Genomic DNA, 21789 nt, shown 5'->3' on the forward strand with positions numbered 1-21789 from the left:
GCAGCAAAACTTAATTGTTGCAGTCATCATAGTTATTATCAATTTATATAGTGCGACCACAGCTAATTAAAATGCAATATTATCCGAAATAAAATAGTAGTATAAATTAATTATTGTAAGCCGTAGTGTTAAGCACTGGAAATGCTTAAGTTGGGTGTGAATTTGTATATGATGATGCTGGATTTAGAAAGTTAAACTAGTAGCATTTCTTGTAATATTTTCTTTCCATGGAATTGATTGTTGTACTCTTGTTGTTTTTGTTGTTGTTGTTGGGTAATTATGTTAACTTTACTTTAGTATTACACTGTTGTAAGTGACCACTGCCACCGGGATATTTCTCATTTGTGATGTATTTGTTAATACAGTAATAATAATACGAGGATTGGGGCAAAAGTCATGGCAACTTTTTTTTCTTGTAGATATGTGAACAGATCACAAACGTATATGTGTCGTGTGGAAGTTCTGCAGGCATAGTGTGTATGCAGAACAACAGATGGCTCTGTGATAGCTGGTAGTAGCGCAACGAGGGCTATGAAATCAGTCAGTTGGTGTGTGTCGTGCGAGAAGGAAGCAACCCGTGTTGAGCAGCACGCTTACATCAAAATAGCCGTTCTCCGAAGGAGAAATGCGATGGGATGTTACATTGAATTAGTGGAAGCCCTTGGGAATAATGCCCTACCGTACCGTACAGTAGCACGGTGGGTAGGAAAGTTTCAGCAAGGACGTGCGTCAACCAGTGATGAGGAACGTTCGGGACGACCTGTCAGTGTGCGGACCGACGTGGCACGTGCCATCATCGAGCAGCTCCTGGATAAAGACAGACGATGGACGCTACTGGGGTTACAGAGGGCAAGTGGCGTCGAGAAACACACCGTCCACAGGATATTGCGTAATGAGTTGCAACTGCGCAAAATCGCATCGCGGTGGGTACCGCATGCACTGATGGAAGTTCAAAGGTGGGTGCGCTATGCAATATGCTCCGACCACCTTGCACGCTGGCAACAGGACGGCGATCAATTCTTATCACGAATAATCGCCATCGATGAATTTTAGGCCAGGGCATACGAACCAGAACTTAAACGTCAGTCCGCGAAGTGGCGACATGCTGGATCACCAAGGAGGCAGAAGATCCGTCAGAATCCTTCCCCAGTCAAATTGATGGTGATCGTCGCGTATGACGCCAGGGGTGTCATTGTTTGTCATTTTGTTCCACGTGGCAGAACAGTGACCGCACAGTACTACAGGGACTTCCTGGTGCGATAGGCACGACGTGGCGTTCGGGAGAAACGTCCGGATCTTGTGGACATTGCAATAATCCTGCACGACAATGCAAAACCACATAAAGCAGAGTGTGTAGGGCAGCTACTGCGACGTTGGGGATGGGAAGAATTGGACCACCCACCGTATTCTCCCAACATTTCGCCCTGTGACTTTGATCTCATTCGAAAGATTAAGGAACCACTACGTGGTAGGCGGTTTGCAACACGAGAGGACATTGCTAATGCTGTGCGCCAACAGGTGACCCGATTCACACATGGTGCGGCAAATGCTGAGGCAGATGATATTCAGCGCCTCCCATATCGTCGGCAGCGTGTGGTGTCAGTAGCAGGGGACTACTTTGAGGGTCTTTAGGCCCAGGTTTGTCATGTCAACTTTATGTGTACTGTGTTGTCATTCTTTTGCACCGGGAATGCCATATTGCCCTGTATACCACCGTAATAAATTAGTGTGTTACGATATTTCAGTGCTATTCATTGTCCGCACATGTAATTAACACCTTGTCCTTTCGTCTGTTTATGTCACATTTTCGAACCGGACTGGTATCTTCAAGACAAAAAATAGTTGCCATGACTTTTGCCTCAACCCTCGTATAAATATTGAAGTTTTCCGAAATTAGATGTATATTTTCAGAAATTGAATTTCTTTCTTCCGAAATGTTTACATGTGCCGAAATTTCTGAATTTGAAATTACTTTTTTTTCTTTCGAAATTGCACTGAGTGTTATTGCACTTTCTTTTCTAACTTGGGGTTGAAAGGCTATAGATAACCATCCCCTCCACTCACTCAAAGTAGCAGCTAGTTGGACCAATAACTACCCCTGTCGGTACTCGTACGGTTGAGATAACGCGCTCTGCCATGTCCTTGTACGTTTTTCGTCTGAGGTTTCCAGAACACTTCTCTATCGCAGTATCGAAAAAGTCAGCAGTTGCTTTGCTTCACAGACTGTACCCTGTATAGAATAACAAGAAGCTCTTGTCTTGCCTGTCTCTTGACCTCCCTTCGCCAAAGAAAAGATCGAAGAGCAGCGCTGCTCTCGTCGAGGAGTATCTTTTTCCCTAAAGCTAATGCAGAATTTTACTGTTCGCGGACCGTTCTGTTGAAACTTATATCCAACAACTTCTCGTACGTAGAGATTGTGGCGTTCAGTATTTAATTTATGAATCGTGAGCCAATGAAACGGGACACACATTCCTAATATATTTTGCAAAAGTAACCCATAACCCATTTTAAATGCGGTTAAAATGGTAAATGCAGTTCACCTCCATTGGGAGTGTGCCTGAAAAGAGGTGCGCCACCTCGAGATGAGGACACGGTTTTACTTTCACTGAGCTACCAACTACCACAGAAACACGCAGTAGTAATTACATCCCTCTATATAGAGTTGGCGTCAGGAAGGGCATCCGGACGTAAAACAACCAAATCCACATAATTGACACAGTTCGCTCCAGCGACCCCACAGATGTGGGAAAAGCGGTGAAAGATTATTATTATTATTATTATTATTATTATTATTATTATTATTATTATTATTATTATTATTATTATTATTATTATTATTGTTGCAGATTTTTGCGTTGGGTGTTCAAAAGTCGTAATCTGTTTTCTTTTACGATATCACATGAAAATAGGTGAAAAGAATTTCACGAAAATCGGTATTTAACTAGGGATAGCCGTGGTATTTCTCTCTTAATATTGGCTGTTTTGAAGAATTATACTGTACTCGTATAAAATATAATTTCATATCTTTTCTATTTCATGCGGTTTTTATCGCACGAGCATAGTGACGTAGGTGATCGCGGCAAACGTCCGGTTATCTCCGGAAATATCAGTTCTTGTACTTCAGATAAAGCTGTAGAAAGCTCTAATTCGAATAATAATAATATAATAATAATAATAATAATAATAATAATAATAATAATAATAATGTAGAGTAATTAGAGACGTCATTGAATAATTGTTATATATATATATTGCTAAAAATGTGGTATAACGCTATTTTCTAGGCTTTTCTCATCATTTCCGCGTTTGGAAAATAAGTCTTCACTGTACACTGTGAAGTTAGGTTATTTTACCGCACACTTCATGGCCTCCTATATTGCATCGCTGCCTTCACAACGCGGCCCTAAACATGTCGGTTCGGACGTAAATCTTGTGTAACGTAAGCAACTATTCAGTTCCCCTAGACAATTCATGGTCTACAATACAACATAGTCTTACTCCGTACGCTTTAGAAAACACTCAGTTATGATACATAATACTAAAGAGTACATACTTCCTATAACAATGTATGTGAAGAAATTCCAACAATTTTAATATGTCATACATAACATTATTTTATGCTAATATGTTTCTTTCCATATAATTTATATTTTTTATATGATTTTTACAAGTTGTTTTGCGTCGCACCGACTGGCGACGTTGGGACAGGCAAGGGCTAGCAGTGGGAAGGAAGCGGTCGTGGCCTTAATTGAGTTACAGCCCCAGCATTTGCCTGGTATGAAAATGGAAAAGCGCGGAAAGCCATCTTCAGGGATGCCGACAGTGGGGTTCGAACCCACTATTTCCCGAATACTGGATACAGGCCGTTTTGAAATCTTAACACAGAAAATGATGTCTGCAACTTGTTCGACGTGAACTTCTTTTGCACTCGTGTAATTTAAACAATCTGCTAATGCCTGTTGTTTAATTATTTCCACCCATGCTTAAAAGGTCCACTTTACACAAAGGGTCCGCTTTATGTACAAAATACATGCGCTGGAGTCATTTCACTCATGCAAGAAAGATTCATCTTATGCACAAAGTACATGTTTTCGCTCGTGCAAAAACAGGTCACTTCATGCACTGTGTCAGGGGTCTTCACTTAATTTTCCCTTCGGTCCAGATTGATGGTGATACTGCATTAAAGGTGGACTCTCGGGTCCAAATATTTGATTGAGTAAGGCAGCTGCTTCCACTGTGTAGTAATTACAGAAAGTAAATATAGTGCATATTAGTATCAGTTAACACAGTACTGCCATGCATTTTTAAATTACTACCAGTACAATACATTCACATAGAAACTTTTTTTAGATCAGTGGTATTTTAAATTCACTGACAATATGCAGAGGCAAGACAGGCGTGTTTCAAAGTAACCTATCCTGGATTTTAAGTAGGGCACACAAAAAAAAATGAATTTGTCATCTCAGAAATTAACGAAGAAGAACACAGTTCCCATTCGGATTGAAAATGCGATTTTCATAGTTTATTTTCCGCCCGTTTTAGTTACTCATGACGCAAAAGTCTAAGTGAAAACTTACATTCACATAAAGAAAACAGCAGTATTTTTGAATTCGTTTTAGGAACAAGCAGAAGCTAACTACTAACTGAAGCGGGGGTGAGGCTTCGGACTAGAGAAAACAAATAAGCATTCGCTCTCATCTGGGGAGTAAATACGAAACGTGTTCATTCTCATACTACTTTCAAAATTTGGTACTGCCATTTGTGGAGCAAATACGGTTTTAGGCTATAGAACGAGTAAGTTGTGACATTGCTCTCCAAGATATTGTTACTGTTTTTAATGGCAATTTGTTCCCCTTTCTTACTCTTGACATCGTATAAACAGTGCAGGTTCGGAAAAACAGGCATCGGAATCCAGACTGGAGTCCGCCGTTTGAAGACCGCTGCACTAGGTGCATAAAGAACTATTAACTCACATTACCGGGAGGTCGAACTACGATGATGTGTTATCAAAGGTTACAGTACTATACGGCAATGTGACCTGAATTCGGCGGAGGAAGTCTCAGAAACCGGTGAGCTGGTTGGTCGCTGATACCATTTAAGAAACTTTGACCTAGGTCATTGTCAGGTAAGTTTAACATTCCAGTGTGTTAATGCATAGCATATTCATGACTTTTTCCTCCCACTTTCTTGTCTTGAAGAACCCACTCCCAGGTAACTTTCACTGAGCTTGTCTTTTCTTGTCTTAACGAGTGCCTGAAGTTCCGTCTGATATACGGAACATGTCTATAAAGGCGGCAGATTCGATAGTTTTTTAGATTGTTGCGAATTTTATATTTGGGAGTGATATCAGAATGATAAGAGGTAAAGTGATTGTGTCTAAAGCGGGCGCGGGGCAAAGAGGATGCAAAGGATATATTGGTTTAGGATAGAAGTAATAGTGACACGGTTTTTAAGGAAAGAAATAGCGTTGATTGTTATTACTTTAAACAATTGTATTTAAAACATGAAATTACAATTGATTCACAGAATGCCAAAGAAAGGAAAGAAAAGAATAAAGTATTAGATCATGGACCAAAACAGAAAGAAACAATCTTCAAACACAGGTAAAACAGTAACTTAGAATATTCCACTCTCTGTAAAGTGAAAAACAAGATCAGTAATAGTCGTGTCATTGATTAATGTGAGATTTTTACGTCTAATGTATTCCATTAATAAAACATGAGATGATGCCTGTATGTTTGTTTGTTTGTTTGTTTGTTCCGGGCTTCTAGAAAAGTATGACGAAATGGTTTCTCGAATTTTTTAGAGTCTCCAATAACCTATTTACAAATGAATCGAACATTCTATACAGGTCTAGTGACAAGATGCGTTGTTCTGGACTATTACCCTGTATTGCCCAACATTACACTGGATTTATACATGATATTTACAGGTAATTATAAATGATATACTATTAATTACGTGTTCTTACATTAAATAAAATCATATTAATATTCGTACAGCAGACGTGTCGTGACATAACCTCACATGTTTTGTCACACAGATCATACAACACACATATAATAAATGATACGACCACGATTGTATTTGTTAATCAGCTTTTTTCACAAACCTTCAAGCACAAGTATGAATGGGACTTAAAAACATTTTAACTCGTCGACTGGAAACTGACATTTAATTAATATTTTAGGTAAGAATATGTTTTAATTATACTTTATTAACACCTTAAGTAGTTAGTTGGTGAAAAGGTAGGCCTAATCAGTGTTTTTCAAATACGCTTTCGAGCAGAAGCTAAAAAAGACACTTACAGACGTTTTTATCTTATTGGAAGAAGATAATTTAACAATATTTTTGTTAAGGGCAAGTTATTAATCACTTTTTAAGCATTCTTCCCCCTTCCAACCCCCCCTCCCCTCACCACCAACATGCTCGCCCAATAGACAAAAATTTGTAAGTTTCCCATGAGAAATTATCAACACTAATACGAGAACATATATTGTGCATATTTTTACCTTATTTACACCTAAGCTTATGTAAATATATAGCTGATGATGCCTGCAAAGCAGCCGAAACATGTACTATTAATGTTCTTATACGATTGTCAAAGCAAATAAAACTATCGATTAGGTGGATAAATATGGCTTTGATTGTTAGATTGTTATATCGATACGGACATGAAGTGGATAGTTTGTAATATGTCGAAGAAAGGAGAGAAAATAAAGTGTTAGATCAGTGGACAGAAGTAGAAAGAAACAGGTGAAACAGAAAATTTGTAAGCTTTTTCTTTTTAACTCTTAATGGTTTTAGAAAAAAATCTTCCTACTTGTGTTGTGGCTGTAATCCACGGCGAAATAACTAAAATAACGGGTAAACGATTGGACTTGTCGAAAAGTGAGGCGCACCACGTGGGCTTGAAATTAAATTTTCTACAAGAAACGTCATATGCATTTTATTCGTAACTCGTAACGGTTTTCGGAAAAAGGATAAAGGAAGGTATTCTCAAGTTATGAGCCCCTAGATCGGTTAGAGGTTGTTAACCTGTCGTACGAGAGTGTTAACATTAATTGGAAACAAGAGGAAAGTTCCGCTCTTCTTGTGGGAATTATCTCAAGACAGACAGCCATCTTATGTAACATGATATAACCTTCGAGCGTGTGTGTATGTCATATCCATTTCTAGACTTGCACGACAGTCCCACTTGAAGAGCATTCAAATGTCATTTCTTTACTCTGATCTTCGGACTGGTAGCGTTCATTCTATGGAAATATGAGAGGGGGGGGGGGGGATTGAAGGTAATCATTTAGAGCAGTCTTTCAGACCGGCAAATACCTTTCACAAACCTCTCATATATATTTATTGAACGAATCAAGGACTTCCCGCAATTGCGGGTTGCCACAGTGGACAAAGTATAGCATATCAGCATACACAAATTATCTTATAGAAATATAGCGGTAATATGGTTTTTAAATTGTGGAGTTCCATACAAATGAGATCTCAAAGTGTTAACAGAACCACGTATGGTGGTGGTAGAATAGAATAGATTACTCCCATCGCCCAGTTTCGGATCACCTCAAACTGGTCATGTATGTATGTTCAGTCCGTCAGCGCTTCCGCTGGTGGGATCCTCAACAACTCTGCCATCAGCTATTATAGATGGCCTAGGCGTCACTGAGGAGGCGTACTAGGGAAATGAGGAGTGAGGTAGTTTCCCGTTGCTTTCCTCACCGAGCCAGCCGTTGCTATTACATATCAGTCTGGCAAGCCCACTGAAATGCATCAACCGACCCTATGAGCAACATTTTCACACCATTCATAGCAGGGACTGGCTGCATAAGGAATTGGCATTACTAGCATCGCTCATACGTCAGTCACTTTTATATTGTCAAGGCCAAGGATAAGACAGAGACAGATCTATGAAAATAACAAAAATTGCTCTAGCCTATACCAGAAGACATAGTGCACTGTAAACACTACGTCCTTCCAGCAAAGGCATTCAAACTGGTTAGGGAGTAATAATTTATTGTAATCCAAAATGTGTTTTGATACATGCATTCTTTTCCTATTTATCTGTTACTACATTCTTCTTCTTCTTCTTCTTCTTTTTCTTAGCTTGCCAGTCCGCCTTGGACGTTGGCGATCAACATGGCTATTCTGGCTTTATCCATTGCAATTCGGAACAGTTCTGCAGATGTTTTGTTGAACCAGGTTTTAAGGTTGTCGAGCCAGGAAATTCTTCTTCTCCCAGATCTTTTTTCCTTGCAGAATATCTTGAAGCAGCCCATATATTTTCTTATTCCTCATGATGTGTCCGGAATATTATAGTTTACGACACTTGATGGTGTTGATCAGCTCTGGTCTCTTGTTAGCTCGGCGTAGAACCTCAACGTCTGTAACTTTCTCAGTCCACAATATTATAAAAATTCTTCTGTATAGCCAGAGTTCAAATGCTTCCAGTCTAGCAGTGGTGGCTTTTGTTAGGGCCCATGTTTCCACACCAAAAGAGAACTGAAAACACATAACATCCCAGGAGCCGCATTTTTGGTATCCATGGTAAGGTCGTGTTTCTTGAAGGTTGAGCTCATTGAGTTCAAAACCTCCTCGCTTTTCCAATTAGACATTACAATTCAACTTATTAACTATTTGAATCAAATTTCTAAATTGTAGTATTTTTCTTTAAAGTTTATTTATTTGGTCCTAGACGTTAACAGAGTTTAGTAGGACAAACACGTATCTTACCCTCCTTAAGTTGTATTAGTGCTTACTTTTGTGATAGAGCTATCCTACAATTACAACACACAATTTGAATGAATCGAATGAATGACTATATGAATTGATGATTGAATTGTGTTCATGCATGGATGAATAAAGGCTCTTCTCACCCATTCACGGATATCCACCAACTGGGGAGAGAACAGTGAACATTGAGTGGATGAATGAATGAACTGTATTCTAAAAAAATAGTTTTCTCTCTCTCTCTCTCTCTCTCTCTCTCTCTCTCTCTCTCTCTCACGGATAGCCAGTATGGTGGTGGTAACTATGCTTTCAGTGCTGTTCATAGGCAGCTCGAACTTTTTCCAGAATTCCATGAACAAGGCAGATACTGTACCACAAGCACCATCCGTAAGGTCCATAGTCTCTATTTCATTCGGCTGGTATTTATTTTTCGTAGAACGGTATGGTCGGCGCGTAAATATTCTGTTTCTCAAGGTGGACTTCAGTTGGCTGGCCGACATGGTGCTGAAATCGGATGGTCGGATCGATAATGAAGCCTTTCTTGTCATTATCTTAAAAGGCAATTATCATACCTTGGGAAAAAGGTGGTCACAAGTGCAAAAATACTTCTGAGATAATTGTAACGTATGAATATAAAAATACGTATATTTAAAATATATAAAAATATAACTGGGCTAGAAATCCAAGAATAACTTTCGGGTTGAGTAGCGGTCGCTTGTTAGACCACGGCCCTTCGGGGCTGTTGCACCATGGGGTTTTAAAATATAAATAGATAACTTATATAACTAATATATTAAAATATGAATTTACAACACCTTTTTTTAAAAAAATCTTACATTGCAATTATCTAAGAAGTATCATTTGACACTTGTGGCCCTCTTCTTTCCAAGGGTGCGTTATGTCAGTTCGTCTTGTATTGCCTGTCATAGACAAACCGTGGACTTGGAAGTTTTTACTGCGGAGTTCTTCTTCAATCAATGATCTACATTGTAACACTTTATTTTGGGTTATTGGGCCGTGTAATGCGTGTAATATGCCTACACGTTTCGAACATGCGACCAGGATCGTCTTCAGAGCAATTTACATAATATAATGTAATTTAGCGGTCGTGAAAGTGTACGTCTTAATGATCTATATTTTATCTTTAACGGACCCACCTTAGAATGTCCCTAATAAAACTCGCAACAACGCTTAAAATGTTGAAATAAGCTGATCATGTATGTGTCATATTTAAAAGGTTAAAATGGAAATTACATTATTAATAATACAGTAACACATTTCCCTATATTTAAAGTCACATTATTAGAGATTTTATTTTAAAACTACTTTATTGATCTCATTGTATTGTTTTATGTAGTGTAATAAATTCATACGATTTAAAGTTTCAGGGTAATTTCAGTATCTTAAATTTCTATCTTAAGCTGAAAGCTTTCATTACAGACTTATCTCTTCGTTTTATAGTGAGGAAGATCCTCTTTTGATTCTTATAACAGATTGTAAAAGTTTTCTTCAAAAAATAATCTCAGAATTCGACGCCTGGGATGCATTTTGGTGTACATCTTGCAAAAGTTTGGCGGTTTCGAATCGCAGTTTGGGAAATAATGAATTTAGCTAATGTAGAGCCATAGACTGAGTTTTGGCAGTTCGTGGGAGAGCACTACAAAGCATGGTCAGTTTGTTCTGCGAATCAGACCGTATATCGTAAGTGCTGCTTGTTTTGTTTTAAAGGAACCTTGTAGCTTTGCATGACTGTTGATATCTTGATAACAGCCACGGGACCTCCAGTTTATGTGGCTGTTTATATCACGATCACAGCCTCGTGAACTCCAGTTTTAAATTGAGCAAAACAAAGCGAAACAATATCCATACGGGCCACAGAGACCCCTGGAAGAATACAAGGTTAAGGGTTTTGTTATTCGTATCCTCGGCACTTGGTAGGATACGGTGGTTAGCCCTATTTCCAACCACCTTTACCCGCAGGTATTCATGGTATTCATTTCTGGTGTACCCCAGGCCTAGGTGCCCCATCAGAATTCGTGACGAGAAATCGGAACTGCGTTCTTCAAGGTGAACGGAACACGCCTTTGCCGCCATGACTATGCATTCTCGAATATAATCTTAGAACATTATTATTGAAATAATACTCACCATCGTCGTACCGAACTCGATAACTGCAGTCGCGACCATTATTCAGTATTCGGGAGATAGTGGGTTTGAACCCCACTGTCGGCAGCCCTGAATATGGTTTTCCGTGGTTTCCCATTTCCCACCAGGCAAATGCTGGAGCTGTACATTAATTAAGGCCACAGTCGCTGTTTTCGCACTCATATCCCTTTCCTGTTCCATCGTCGCCATACGATCTATCTGTGTAGGTGCGACGTAAAGCAACTTGTGAATAATAATAATAATAATAATAATAATAATAATAATAATAATAATAATAATAATAATCGTACCGGACTGAGTGGCTCAGACGGTTAAGCGCTGGCTTTCTGAGTCCAAGTTGGCAGGTTCGATGGACAAAATTCCGGCACCTCGGCGTTTCCGAGAATCACAAAAGTAGTTAGTGAGGCGTAAGACCAGTAGCTGTATTATTATTATTATTATTATTATTATTATTATTATTATTATTATTATTATTATTATTATTATTATTATTATTCGTATGTTCTCAGCTACCGCGTTCGAAGATTTTAATTGACCGCCAGTTAGGTTTGTCAGCGTTCCAGTTTACTCTGCCAGATGGCAAAGAATTCGGAACTGTGTTTGATGACCTATGACTGGTTTTTAATTAATCTTGCCGATTAAAGACCTTGTAGCTTTGCATGACTCTTGATATTTTGTCCATAGCCACGGGACCTCCATTTTATATGGCTGTTTATATCGTGATATCAGAGATCGTACACTATGCAGTGCCGAACGACCTTTTTTTTTCTTTACCCTTCAAATATACGACACTCTGGGATTTGGAGACCGATACTCTACCACTGAACCACAGAAAATAAGTAAAAAATCATAAAAATCGGCATCTGTACGATGTATCTAAATATGATCAGAGTTGTGCTTAATTTTCGTTCATGAGAAATAATCAAAACCAGGAAAAGAAATGGCATTTCTCGTACATCTAAACCTACTTGAATTGACTGTAGAGAGACTTGAGGATTAAACAGCCCAGCCCAGTGTTCCGTTTATAAAATTAGACTGCAGTTACTTCCTCTGTCAGTGAAAGTTAGAGGTAATAGGTGTCTGTCTGCCGCCGGCGATACTCAACATTCCTGGGATAATTACTGTTGTTTTACTGCGGTGGGTGACCGTGAGAGCGAGTTGAACCTAGCTACACGGCTACCGCCGAAATGTTGCAGTACCTCTTCAAATTATGGTATTACACATCATTTTAAATCACGTTTAAAAAAAAAAATCCTGTTGTACTGTACATAATGGGGCGTGATATACAATACTGAACTCTGTCCGGGACGATCTGTATATTGTGCAAAATTACAGTTTTGTATGTACACTTTAAATTTTTGCCTCATACTTGGTATTTATCTCGGATTATTTCTACAGAAGTCGACGGTATGTTTAGTTTGTTTTTGTCTGTCAGTGACGACATCTTGGGAAAATGGCGTAACAGAATTGATCAGAAGTCTTTATTTAAGTTTAGGGATTACCGGGGTGTGCACTAGGGTATACATTGATGAGCAGTTGAATTAGAGATGCCTGGATAGTAGCCTGTAGCATTCTCTTTCGTCCTGATGGTGGTGATGCAGCGTGGCATGGACTCAACAAGACTTACTGATCCATGACCGCAGCACATCCCCTGTAATGCATGAGGGGAAGGTCTAAAGTGCGCATATCCTTCTTGACAGCATCCTAGATGCGCTCATTAGGATTGAAGTCGATTAACCTTGGGGGCCTGTGAAGCATTCTCATGTCCATGGAGCTTTCACTGAATTAATCGGCCACAATTCGGGAGTGGTGGGCCAGTAGCTTGTCGGTGTCGTGCCGGATGCCAACATGCCCCACCTTATACACAACTGTGGGGAACACGATATAAATAGGCTAGCAATTGTTAATCTTCGTTGTCACCCCCTGTGGGTGGGGGACTCAGACGAAGGATACATCCACGGTACCTCCTGCCTGTCGTAAGAGGAGACTAAAAGGGGCGACCAAGGGATGATTGTATCAGAACAGTGAAACTACTTGTGATTAGTACCATCACGCGGGGAACATCATGGGTCGCCTTTACTTGCGAGTAATACCACTATGTTAGGTACACAATAGTAGCAACAGAAGGTGAGTCTGTATGGCTTTTCGAGTATACGTGATAAGTATCATTGTGAGAAACACCACGGGTCTATGATTAGTACCACTATATCAACGACACCATGGGTCTGCGTTGCTTGTGATTGGTACCCACTATATGAGAAAGACCACGGTAATGCCGGCGCCCGTGATTAGTACACCATGGGTTTGCGTGGCCTAGGAGTGGCGCCATTATGTGGGAAACACCGCAGGTCTGCATTACCTGTGCGAAGTTCCATCATCACATCGTGAGTCTACGCTACTTTTGATTAGTACTGCAACATGGCAAATACCAATAGTCTACTTTATTAGCGATGCGTACCATTATGAGGGGCCGTTCCTGGATTTTAGGCCCCTGTAGACAACAAGCATCCTCGATTCAGGATTGTGCTTTAGAAGCAGTCCCTTGGTCAGTAATACTAGTGTTTATGAGAGTTTCTGGGTCGGATCCATTCATTCTTCATCACGTTTTTTATTCTGGTCAGTGGATGATTTTGAAATTTAAAACTGTCATTGTCATTACATTTCGTACCAGTAAGGGCCGATGACCTGGATGTTAGGCCTCTTTAAACAACAAGCATCATCATCATCATCATCATCATCATCATCATCAATCCTCATTGTCAAAGCAGTTTTCTGGAATGTTTTTATATAGTGGATGGCTATTGTTAAACTCTGTTAACAAAGCAGTTTTGCTGAAAAAGTTTTTTAAAAAATCAGCGGCTATTAAAAGCCCAACCTCAGACCTCTTCTTGGTAGTAGCTGGGAACTCTGGCGCTCTGACAGATCATAGCCTATCTAAATTTTGTTTCAGAACCTTATTACGCCATTGAATTATGTGGCCGAGTGGATTACGCACTGTACCGCATGCGACGAGATCACGTGCACCTATTTGTTCACTCCAGGATTGGTTCTGCAGAAGTCGAAGGTAGATGTAATTCAGATGCGCTCATTAGGATTGACAGATCATATTTTAATTTTGTTTCAGAGCCCCATATCAGCCTAGATATAAGTTCCCAACTACTACCAAGAGGAGGTTTGACGTTGGGCTTGTAATAGCCGTTGCTTTAGCTTTTTTTCGTTTTGTTTTGAAAAATTTTAGTAAAACTTCTTTGACAACGAAGATTAACTATTTTCTTTTGCTAGTGGCTTTACGTCGCACCGACACAGATAGGTCTTATGGCGACGATGGTATAGGAAAGGCCTAGGAGTTGTAAGGAAGCGGCCGTGGCCTTAATTAAGGTGCAGCCCCAACATTTGCCTGGTATAAAAATGGAAAATTACGGAAAAACATCTTCAGGGCTGCGGCAGTGGGATTCGAATCTACTATCTCCCGGATGCAAGCTCTCAGCCGCTTGCCTCTAACCGCACAGTCAACTCACCCGGTAGATTAACAATTGTTAGCCTATTTATATCGTACTCCCCAATGTTGTGTATACGGTTTGCTGGTCGCAACCGGCACTGTTACAGATTCTGTGGTCGCTAGCGGCAACAATTCTGCCGTGATCGCATCCGGTGTGTAAACAGCTTGTCTTGCTGCAGATACACTCCTGCGGGATGCTGGAGGTGAATAAATAAGTGGACGTGATTTCGTAGCAGGTTCCGGTATTGTTGTCCGGTGAGGAGGATGGCAAATGTACTCGCGGTCCCATTTCATCCCAAGTAAAGAGTCCCCCATACGAGAATACCACCACAATCTCTGCCGTGAGCTGTAGCTGCTGACAAGAGAGATCCATTGTTTTATGTACTTGGCGACGCATTCTTAACCCTACCACTGGTACCTCAACTCATCTGTCCAGGAGTCTTTTTATCGTGCTTGGGTCCAATGGCGGTGATCCTTTGCCCATACCAGTTCGAGTCGTGCAGTGAGCAGAGATGCCCTAGTGGTACCCCATTGCAAGGAGATGATTCTGCATGGTATTGCTGGTCACACTTCATTGATGTCCAGCATAAAATTCGCGAGCGATCTGCTGCACTGTTGTTTATGTCATCCGAGATAGTTGATGGCGACCCCTCTCATTACCACGTTGTTATCCATGGCGAAAGAGGTTTTGCCTGAATCCGCGCACTTATGGTACATTCTTGACATATATGGTGTGGAAAGCCCAGTGCCTATACGCCTTCGGAAATGCAGTTGCCAGTACTTCTGGCACGGAAAATTTGGCTGTGATCAAATGCGCTGAGAGCTCATGTTGTACTCATCCTGTACCCAACTGTTACTCATACGGCCAGTGTAAGTTCTGACGACATCGCAGTCTAGCGCCAGGCTGACCAGAGCATCATTTCGCCCAAACGACAGCTATTTCTAATTCACTTGCTCCATCAGTGTATATTATTAGTACTTGATTAGTATACAGTGGGGTGATTTCAGCTGGAGACTTCAGCTTTCTCCGTTATATTACCTCTATCGAAAAACTGTACATTATAAAGTTGTGCAAAATTCAATTTCTTATCGTTTGTGATTCATGCTTTTTTACGGCAATCACAATTTTCACGAAGTTCGAAATATCTCCAGAAATATTAGTTCCATCCAAAAAGGGTACATAACAAAATGATAGAAAATTTCTCATCTAATATATTTTTACGGTACGAGTTAATGGGGATAATCACGAATTTAGTTTTTGATTAAAAAGTCCATTTGAGGCCCTGGCCCTTTGACCCCAACTTGGCAGGTTCGATCCTGGCTCAGTCCTGTGGTATTTGAAGGTGGTCAAGTACGTCAGCCTCGTGTCGTGGCACGTAAAAGAAATCCTGCGAGACTGAATTCCGGCACCTCGGTCGAAAACCGTAAAAGTAGTTAGTGGGACGTAAAGCGAATAGCATTTATTACTGTTATTGTTATTAAAAGTCCAGTAACAGCGAGGTTCGCTGACTAGTAAAACCTGGAACTCTATAATATTTTATTTTGTTGTCAATTTCATTTCTTTGATTTAGCAATTAATCCTCGCACAGACACTATAAATTTTCGATGACTCTGGAAGACAGAAATGTTTTTAATAATTTAAATGATTCATTAATTGTCCGGCCCCGCGGTGTAGGGGCAACGCGACCCCCTGTCACCCGTTGGCCCCGGGTTCGATTCCCGGTTGGGTCAGGGATTTTTAATTGTAAATGATTAATATCCCTGGCCTAGGGACTGGATGTTTGTGTCGTCCTTAACGTTCCTTTCCTCACATCTTCCTCCATTCCAATTACACGCAGGTTCATATCACATGGTGCAAGTAGAGACAAAATATATCAATAGGTCGGCGCCCCGAAGAAATAGCATTTAAAAAAATCATTAATTGGTGTGATGAAATGGAAATGGCGAAGTTAGGGCTCATAACCCTCTCTTACACTTATCCTCATAGTCTGAGGTCGAATAAGTATGATACAAAATTTAGCCAGTGAAAGAATATCTTTATTTTTAAAATAGTTTTAGAAAGGTAAGATAAGCTACTTACCGACTGGGTTGGATTAAATTCATCACAGTGAAAAATTTAGCCCAGAAAGAGACAAAAATGATGTATCATATTTTGCAGTGTGATTCGTTTTTCAAGTATGATGCATATGGTATTCCCATGTAAGTACTATAGACAGCAACTGAAGCTCTTCAGACTGAGACAAATGTTTGCAAAAACGATGCACTTAAATAACTTTTTTCAGGGCACTATTTGTTGCAATCTCCAAAGAAAATTTCTTATTTTTCACCTCCTCTTTGCGATACAAGAAGTCATATAGCAGTGCTGGTAATTTTGTACAAAAGTGGTTTTAAAGTACATCGTCAGGAACATACTGGTAAGAGGACTGCTTCTGGGTGCTAGAGGGACCATCCCCAGAAATTTTGCCGAATGGCGGCAATCGTACAGACTGGACAGAAATGCTCAAGACAAAATTGTTACCACTATTATAAAATTCTCAGTGGCAATAATGCGGAACAATTTGTATGGAAAGCAGTATAATTTTCTCCTGACAGCATAAAAATAATGTTCATATTCTTCAGTACATTGCTATTTCTTTTCGGAGCAAGAATTCAGTTATATTTTCAAAGAACGTGTGAGCTATTCTGTGTCCTTTGGCAAACACGTATTGGTGTCAGAAATAATAATAAGAAAAATTCTGCCAAATGTAAAACAAGGAATCATTCGGATGAACCTTTTTCTTTTGTAAAAAAAATTAGGCTGTCTCACTTTCAGGAATCCTTGCCGGACAGCTTTTGAGATTTTTATTATATAATCCTTTGCAAGTCACGAAAAAAAACCCGTATGTTTCAAATGCAATAAACGATTATAAAATACCTGAATTAGGCTTGGACTAGACAAAGGTACAACCCGACATTGGTCTGGTGTGAAAATCGGGAAACCAAGGAAGACCATTTTCAGGACTGCCGTGGGATTGTAGCCCACAGCTACACAGCCCATACCAAGCAGATAATTCGCTGGGCAGAATTCAATTATGACGAATTAATCCCGCCATCGTTGGATGAAAACGATCGCTCTGCCCGGTAAAGTGTCTTCACAGAGCATCTCATTTCGAGCGAGCAGTTTTACTGCCTAACTCAGCAATCGTATCCCATGGAGTCCTGATATACACCCAGGCTTTTCATTAAGAGGAACGGAGATTTACTGTACAATATGCTTGGTGAGAGAGGAAACTTTAATACGGCTTTCTCCAAGATTACCAACCTTGTAGAACACCAGATATTAAATTTATGTTAAGCTCCAGTGTTATAATCAGATGCTGTGTTCTTTCCGCTCGCCTTGTTTCAAGTGTTGAATTATTTATTGACAAAAGAGTGAGGAAATTCTCTCTTTTATATGGAAATATGGGGTTTAGCAGTAGAGGAAAGTTCTTTCAGTAACTCGTGGACCTGGAGATTGCAAAGAAAGCGAACTTGCAGCTTCATGTGACTGTTGATATTGTGATCATAGCCACGGGACCTCAATTTTTTAAATTTATTTTTTACATGGAACTGTAACCACAGAAGTCCCGCATGCATTGGTCGAACTTCGAACTGTGGCCACCTTGTTCATAAGGCTGTGACTGTCACTCGGTTATCATGTCCCTGGATTCCTGAGCGTCATAGATAGAACTTGAGCAGTAGCCAGCTGTCCCAAGTGTGATTCCAAGCTATTTCCCGACAGTGCATACTTTAAAACTGTTTCCTTGGACTTCTGTACGCTTTTGCGAGCAATGCTGGTAGTCATACTTCCACGGAAAATATTAGGTCATGTCGGCTCCATGGCTAAATGGTTAGCAGGCTGGCCTTTGGTCCGAGGAGTCCCGTGTTCGATTCCCTTCATTGGTTAATTCCGATGGCTCCGGGGATTTGTGTGTGCGCGCCGTCTTCAGCATTGTAACTCGTCATAGAATCCTCACACACATGTGTAGGTCTCCTGTATTGCGTCAACTGGAAAGACTTGCACTACGCCTTTCCGGAGCCATATGATGATGATGATGATGATGATGATTTATTTATTTATTTATTCATTTATGTATTTATTTATCCTCCAGGGGCCTCAAGGGCAGTGTCCTGGAGTGTGAGGCTTTGGGTCGGGGGATGATACAAACGGAGAGGAGGACCAATACCCCGCGCAGGCGGCCCCACCTGCTATGCGGAACAGGGGCCTTGTGGGGGGATCGAAAGATTGGAAAGAATAAACAAGGAGGAATGAAGGAAGCGGCCGTGGCCTTAAATTAGGTACCCTCCCGGCATTTGCCTGGAGGAGAAGTGGGAAACCACGGAAAACCCTTGGAGGATGGCTGAGGTGGGAATCGTCTGTTCAGTTGACCTCCCGAGGCTGACTGGATCCCTTTCCAGTCTCTAACCACTTTTCAAATTTCGTGGCAGTGCCGGGAATTGAACCCGGGCCTCCGGGGATGGCAGCTATTCATACTAATCGCTACACCACAGAGGCGGTACGTTATTATTATTATTATTATTATTATTATTATTATTATTATTATTATTATTATTATTATTATTATTATTATATTATAAATCTACAAAATTAAAAGGGGAGTACTCAAATTACACAGGGTACTAATCTTCACGCCAGAGTGATCCTTCTCGGCACCTTGTCTACATACACAAACTGGACCGGGTCGACATATAAAGGATAGTACAAGGGAGAGGAATGATAGGAAAACAAATGAAGGAACAGAATCAAAAATATGTTACCAACCTAAGGGGAATATCGGAGGGGAGGTGAATTAGTTTACCAATACCTAGCCATGAATACACGTATGTATTATAACTAGTATGAAAGAGAAAACGAGTACCTGATCGTAAATATAGCACGAGAACGTAAACGAACTATGTGTCAATATGTCCAGATTAAAGTTTCCGATCTATTTTGCTACTTGTAGAGTATATGTTGAATGGGAGTACCGGGATGAGGGGACGCAAGGCTGGAAGGAAGTGGACATCTTCCCGGGCCTCGGAAGTGGTAAGAATTGGCCGAGAGAGGTCAGATAGGAAGAAGAATGGTGGGAGCAATGCAAGGCCCCGTAGTCACGCGTTGTCAGTTCCTGAGGTATACTGTGAGTATGAGATGTGTGTTCTTTAATGGAATCTGGTCGGTAGTGCAGAAAGTCAGAGATAAGTGTGGGTGTCTGAAGGCCGTCCTCTTTTATCGGAGTGACGTACGCGTGACGTGACGAAGTATGTGGTGAGGTCAGCCTCTTGATGGGCGAATAAGGAGTAGCAGAGTTGTGTTGTGTCAGTATTCCTTGGTCTCGTGTCTTGACAACAAGTGAGTGTGTTGAGCGTGTGAGTGAGTGGGTCCGATGAAGGCCGCTTAGCTTTACGATGGGAACCGAAACAGATGACGGCAGAGGAGACCGTTCTATCCCCAACAGTACCCTCGCTACCCTCAGGGGTATCCTAGTGTCATCCTTGTCCAGGGAGAACCTCGGACCGGACGACGCCAGAAGACGCAAGGTCACTTTCCAGGATGGCGTCGTTGACCACGGTAAGCCATGTCCCTAGTGGTACATTAGCATTTTACTTGCTGTTTAAACAGCTAGTCATCGGCCCTGCTGTTGGAGACATTTAACAGCAAGTATGTCTCGGAGCCAAGGATAGCAATGCTATTTACTCGTTGCATTTCTTCGTTAATGACGTAAAAAAAGGAAACTTAATTTCCTTTTAAAATTTATTGATAAAAAATTACTTAATTACCGTATATTACACTAGCGACGCGCCTAATCTTCTCTCAGGAGTAATTTTAAAATTATAGTGATAGGCCTTATATTATTTCCGTGAAGACGATATTAATAATTGTTTTCCCGATGTACGTAGCTCAGTGCGACGATGTTCCAAGGCCCTTCCGGTCGCCTGCTTGTTAACTCCCTTCTTTATGAACTGTTCTTGCACTTTCACTAAAAACGACGATAACTTCTAAACCATTCATGCAAATTACTTACTGTAAATGGTACGTACTATATATTTATTCCAATAAGTTTATTGATGTGAATAAATAATACTTTGGTAATGATTAGAAGATTAATCTCAAAATATGATTTATAATTTCAGGGTTGTTTTTTTACTGCAGACTAAAACCTTATTGATGGCGAACTTATTTTTACATGAAGGTACATACCGTCGCGCCCTTTTTCTAAGTCTTTTTCTTTTCGACAATTATTTCGCTCGTACCTACTTCGGGGGTTTATCGTTGGCGATTTTGGCGCTTAAGCTAAAAAAACGCTCGGATGACTATTTTTTCTGTGACTTCCTTGACGAAAATATCTGCTGCTCTGTAAATGCTGTATACAGCGATAGAAATTGCATCAAAATCTATTCTGTTGTTCTCGAGTTTAGCACAGACATTTCTCGGGGAATTTATTGTATAATATGTATAGATTTTAACATTTCATTTTCTTACTATTTTCTAAAGATTATTTACACGACCGTCTATAAACAGATTATAAGAATATACGTGTTATTTAACATATTCATAACGATTGATAGACCTGTTGATATATAACTCTTGCTCTAGTACGTACGTAGGGACATTTTGTTTGCATTGAATTTCAGAATTTCAGTAACAGCTTCAAATTCGTTCACAATATTATGATTTATATGTGACTGGATACAATAAAATAAACACGTTGATTGTTGTACAGTACTGGAACATATGGTGGTTGAATAGATTATTCAAATACTTGCGTTAAAATCGTCATTATATTAATTTTTACTGAATGAAATGTAATACTCCTTAAGTGTTTTAAAACATGATTGTGACTCATTCGCACCTGAATCGCGATACTTACAGAGGCTGATTTTGGTCTGAATATGGTAGTTTGTAAGATTCCAAAGAAAATATATTTTAAGCCTTTCTTGTTTCCATAACAAAAACCATCGCAAAGAAACATGTTTTATTTTAATGTTTATGTTTATCTCTTGTTTTATACGTAGTTCGCGTTTTTCGCGGTGAAAACTGTTTAAATTGTTGGAACAAATCATAACGATAGATCGACTAATATTTCAACGTTCCAAGTGGCTTATCGAAATCCGGTTTTTTTTTTTTCAAAATTTGTACAGTCAGTTTTGTTTATTTCGGATCTTATTTTACTGCAATGATCAGCTGTTTTTATTTGTTAGTTTTTAAAGATGATTCTTTCGTTTGAAAGAAGTAGACACGTTTGCGCTTTCTCTTTGGCTGCTGTCCAAAAACAGAAACAGATGGTATTGACACACACTGAGAGAGAGAATTCGTTGCCTTCGAACTTGACACATTTACAGCCAATATAAAAGTAAAGAATACTGCGACG

The 21789-nt window shown here is 40.0% G+C and overlaps 1 protein-coding gene across 20 annotated transcripts in view; it reads left to right on the forward strand.

Annotated features, from left to right (window-relative positions):
• LOC136885088 (ensconsin) overlaps positions 1-21789 on the forward strand; it is a 762268-nt gene that overhangs the window by 438932 nt on the left and 301547 nt on the right. For 3 of the 20 annotated variants that reach the window (XM_067157512.2, XM_067157515.2, XM_067157521.2), the window contains exon 1: positions 19739-19988. The exons of the other annotated variants lie outside the window; for them this stretch is intronic. In XM_067157512.2, coding sequence (XP_067013613.2) covers positions 19826-19988 — 163 coding nt within the window. In that variant the 5' untranslated portion in view covers positions 19739-19825. Of the gene's footprint in view, positions 1-19738; positions 19989-21789 lie in introns of those variants that run through there. 20 annotated transcript variants of the gene reach the window in all.

Source organism: Anabrus simplex, chromosome 13 (genome assembly GCF_040414725.1).
Source record: "Anabrus simplex isolate iqAnaSimp1 chromosome 13, ASM4041472v1, whole genome shotgun sequence".
In the NCBI taxonomy this organism is placed as follows: domain Eukaryota; kingdom Metazoa; phylum Arthropoda; class Insecta; order Orthoptera; family Tettigoniidae; genus Anabrus; species Anabrus simplex.